Genomic DNA, 4,206 nt, shown 5'->3' with positions numbered 1-4,206 from the left:
AAACATCAACTTCGAGCTCTAGCCACTATATTCTTCTTTTCCCCTACAAGCTCTCTGCAATAACCGAGGAAATCTTCAATTGCTTTTGGTGGATTGAATATAGGCATTGCAATCTCAGCATCAGTTAACATCCCGGGTACATCTTCAATTGCTCCGTTGGTTATAGCTACTAACTTTGGAAAACATCCTCTCTAATAGTTTGAAGTTCCTTTTAACTCAGCACATTCAGTTATCAATCTCTGATTTTCCTCCTCCGACTATGCCCGGTACCAACGCTCCTCAACCACTTTTGCTTCATAAGCTGATATTGTCTCTCAAACTCTTTGTTCCTATACTGTATGTCATTTTCTAACTCTGCTTTATACCAACGCTCTTCTTCTAGCTTTGCCTCATAAGCTGCTGTCATTTTTTCTGTCTGTTGCTCCATCTCCTTAATCCTAACTTGAGCATTTCGCAGCTTGTTTAATGCCTCCCTTTTGTCTCTTGCCAATTCTTCATATAATGAAATTTTCTCACATTCAGACAATGCCATCGCTTTCTTCTCTTTGCCTCTCAAAGCTAGCTCTTTGTTAGCTGCCTCGAGATCTTGTTGTACTCTAATGTGATGGTTTCTTTCCTCTCTCTACTTCTTTATTAATACATCACAAGTTCTGATCCTGGCTTCATTGTCATGTTTGAGATCTATATATTCATGGTGAGCTTTCTGAAGATCATTAACAAGCTTAACATTTTTCTGCTTCATCTTTTCTATTTCTTCTTTAAGGGTTTTGACTTCCTCACTTTCCACATCTTGTTGTTCTGGCATGAAGGCAACTGGTTTGAACGGTAGCTTCACCCCTTTAACCTTATCCATAACCCATTGTTGATAAGATGTCTTCTCCTTTACTACCCATGGCCTAAAGTCTTTTTCTGCACGCACCACACTGTCCCAAGCACTTCTAATTCGTCGGAGTAAATCATTAGAAGTCCCTTCTTCATAGCAATTCCACACTGCAACTAAAGATTCTGGATTTGGTGCACCTCGTATAGGATATCCAAATTGTCTTTGTGCTAATATCGGATTATAATTAACACAATATTTGGTTCCTATAAGAGGTACATTTGGGTACTCCCCACAATGTATGATATGTGATCTTTGCTGCCAGGATACCTCTCGTTTGATCATTCCATTATGTAACTTAGCAAAACAACACGCCCATTCTTGTGCTCCTTTAGCTGCTGGCTTGTAATTTGGACTAATATGAGAAGTAAACCATTTATATAATACTGGCAAGCAACATGACAACTTCTTCTTCTTAAATTCATAACGCATGTTCAAATTTCCATAAACATCAGCTAAGATTGTTGTGACTGGATTTTCTGCATTGATTTTATATGCTATGCAAACATTAATGGCTGAGAGATCAACAAAGTTATCGATGCTTGGGAAAATCATAATGCCATAAAGAATGAGTGCCAATACATCCATGAATGTTTCCCCCATGTCTTTATCAACCAATTGACGTAGATGCCCCTCTAGAAACCCTTGAGGAATGCCTTTGACGGTTCCCTTTGTAATCATTTTTCCTTCTAACTCTACAGGGTGTATTTTCAAAATTCCTGTTAGTGTTGAAACAGATGTATTTTGCATTGTATGCTTGTAAGGAATTTTTCCTTCTAATGGTAGATCTAGAATATCCCCAAATTCCTCTACTGTCGGCACTAATTGAAAATCCTTGAAGGTGAAGCATTGGAGCGGCGGATCATAGTATTGGATCAAAGCAGTAACAGCTGGAACCTGAGTATCAATCTCTAGAAGATTCAGTAAATTCCCATACTTCCTTCAAAAATTGTTCCTCTGGATAGTCTTCATCTTCCCCACCAACTCTCGAAGATAAGTCAAGTTTCCTTCATTTGCTCTAATTGACTACTTTTTTAGTGACTCTGAACCAGAATGCTCTCCAACTCCAGATTCCCTATTAATTTCCATTTCTTCTCCAAGAAAATGACACAGCTTTATGATTTTCTACCTAGAATGAATACAATGAAAACGTACAAAAAAAAAGAAAAAAATTATAGACTACATGATGCTATGAATAATTTACATAACTTATTACAACCCAAAGGAAAAACACAAAGAAACAAATACAAATAAAAATAAAAGACAAAATAAAATAAAATAAACAGAAAAAGGAATTATAGGAATACACATCTCCCTTTCGTGCCTTATAAGGTTTAAGCGCGTCATAGGATTAAGGTAGGTATATGTGCTCACCAAGATAGTCTCCTATTTCCTAAGGATAAAAATTCACTAGAGCTATAGCCCACTTCACGACATTTCTCACAACAGTTGGTAAACAACACGATGTAAGAGTATCAACTGAAGCAAACAGACTCTAGTTGGGGTTCTTACAATGACCACTTGGGAAGTACATCCACTGTGGCACTACTACACAATCCCCTTCTAATTCTAAGCTACTCAGACCCAAGTATAAGGCCTCGCTCATGTCATGTACAAAATATAAGGTGAGTGTGTGAAGGGAGAAAAAATGCAAACCTAAACCTCCACCTGCAAAAGAGATCCATACAAAAACATATTTTCTACCCTAAGGTTCAATATCCACAAATATATCATACACCAACAGGAATATAAAATATACATAAATCGAGAAGGGTAAAACAAAACATCTAAATTTAACACATCGCTTTCGCATATTCGATTAAATAGGCTTGACTCTCTAGTGTCCCCAGTGGAGTCGCCATCTATAGTAACCTAAATCGTGACGGGACGACGAACTAAAAATAAATTCATTTAGAAAAAGAGATTTAGAAGTCGCCACCATTTATTCAGGAAAACTATGGAAAACCATAAAAATAAAATAAAATTTGCGAAAACCAAATTTAGGGTCCGGGAGTCGGTTACGCGTAGGGAAGGTATTAGCACCCTACAGCGCCCGTCCAAAGGCGGTACCTTTAATTAAATTTGCAAAAGAGATGTGTTTAATCCTTTAAATATTTATTTTTCCCATAAGAAAATATTGAACAAAATTATTTTTTTGATTAAAAAGGACCCGACAAGGCTTAACCTTGGTCTTACGTATTCTCATAAGAAAAAATGAGAAATCAGGGCTACGTAGTTCTTTATAAAACTGTTTGATTAAATGATTTAATTTTTGAAATATGTCATTTGACATATTTGAAAAAGAGTGTCATGCGACGCGAGCGGGTGATTAGACACCAAACACATTTTTTATAACTTATTTGTTAAAAAACAAGATTGTCGTGTGACGCGAGCAGTCAATTAGACACCAAACACATTTTTATAACTTATTTATTGAATGTCGTGTGACGTGAGTGGTCGATTAGACACTAAAAGAGAAAGAAAAATAATAATAATAATAATAATATTATTATTATTAAATTATTATTTATTCTTATTTTTATCATTTTTTGAAAGTTATTTAATTTTTATTTCAATTAAAAATATTTTTATTATTTTTGAAAATGACGTGATTGAAATGTCAAATTTACTTACAAAACACGAAAATGTGGTACTTAAAGAGAAACGCGGGGTGCATAAAGTAAATGTGGGGTGCATTAAAGTAAAACGCGAGGTGCATAAAGTAAAGTAAACACATTATATCTAAGAAGAAAATAAAGGAGTGGGGTGTGTGCTAAGTGAAAACGCGGGTTCGTAAAGTAAACTAAAACTTAATGTAAGCGGGGTGGGGTTATTACATTGGGGAGTGCATGAAGCAAATAAATAAACAAAATCCAATATTAAAAGTAGGAGTGCATAAACTGAAATATGGAGGTGCGTGAAGAAAAAACCTTAAATCTTCTAACCTTAATAAAAACATAGGTGGTGCATGAATGAATTATGGTGGTGCACGTAGCAAAAACTTAAACTTGCTAACCTTAATAAAAATATAGGTGGTGCGTGAATGAACTGTGGTGGTGCATGAAGAAAAAACTTAAACCTGCTAACCTTAAAAAAAGAAGAGGGGGTGGTGCGTGAATGAACTGTGGTGATGTACGAAGCAAAAACTTAAACAAACCCTAAAGCCATATAAAAACGCAACATCTCAACTCTTACTTCGTCTCCTACCTTCCCGCAAAACACCATTGCCGCCCCAACTTGAGACCTTGACCGTCGGCAGCGACGCGGCCAAAAATGGCGCCGGCCACGATCGCTCCACCACCAACAGTGGCGGCACCACCGTTCAT

At 36.5% G+C, this 4,206-nt stretch overlaps 1 protein-coding gene across 1 annotated transcript; it reads right to left on the bottom strand.

The window, feature by feature from the left end:
* Positions 1-622: 622 nt before the first annotated feature.
* LOC114172938 (uncharacterized) lies at positions 623-4,206 on the bottom strand. Its single transcript, XM_028057103.2, has 2 exons — positions 4,125-4,206; positions 623-1,791 (listed from the first exon to the last, which is right to left on the bottom strand). Exons 1-2 carry the CDS (start codon positions 4,204-4,206, stop codon positions 623-625), a joined length of 1,251 nt encoding a protein of 416 aa, XP_027912904.2.

The sequence above is a fragment of the Vigna unguiculata genome, chromosome 9 (genome assembly GCF_037176805.1).
Source record: "Vigna unguiculata cultivar grain cowpea cultivar isolate G323 ecotype 2 chromosome 9, ASM3717680v1, whole genome shotgun sequence".
NCBI lineage: Eukaryota > Viridiplantae > Streptophyta > Magnoliopsida > Fabales > Fabaceae > Vigna > Vigna unguiculata.
The sequence above is the reverse complement of the archived record's forward strand: the minus strand, read 5'-3'. Positions and strand labels throughout refer to the sequence as shown.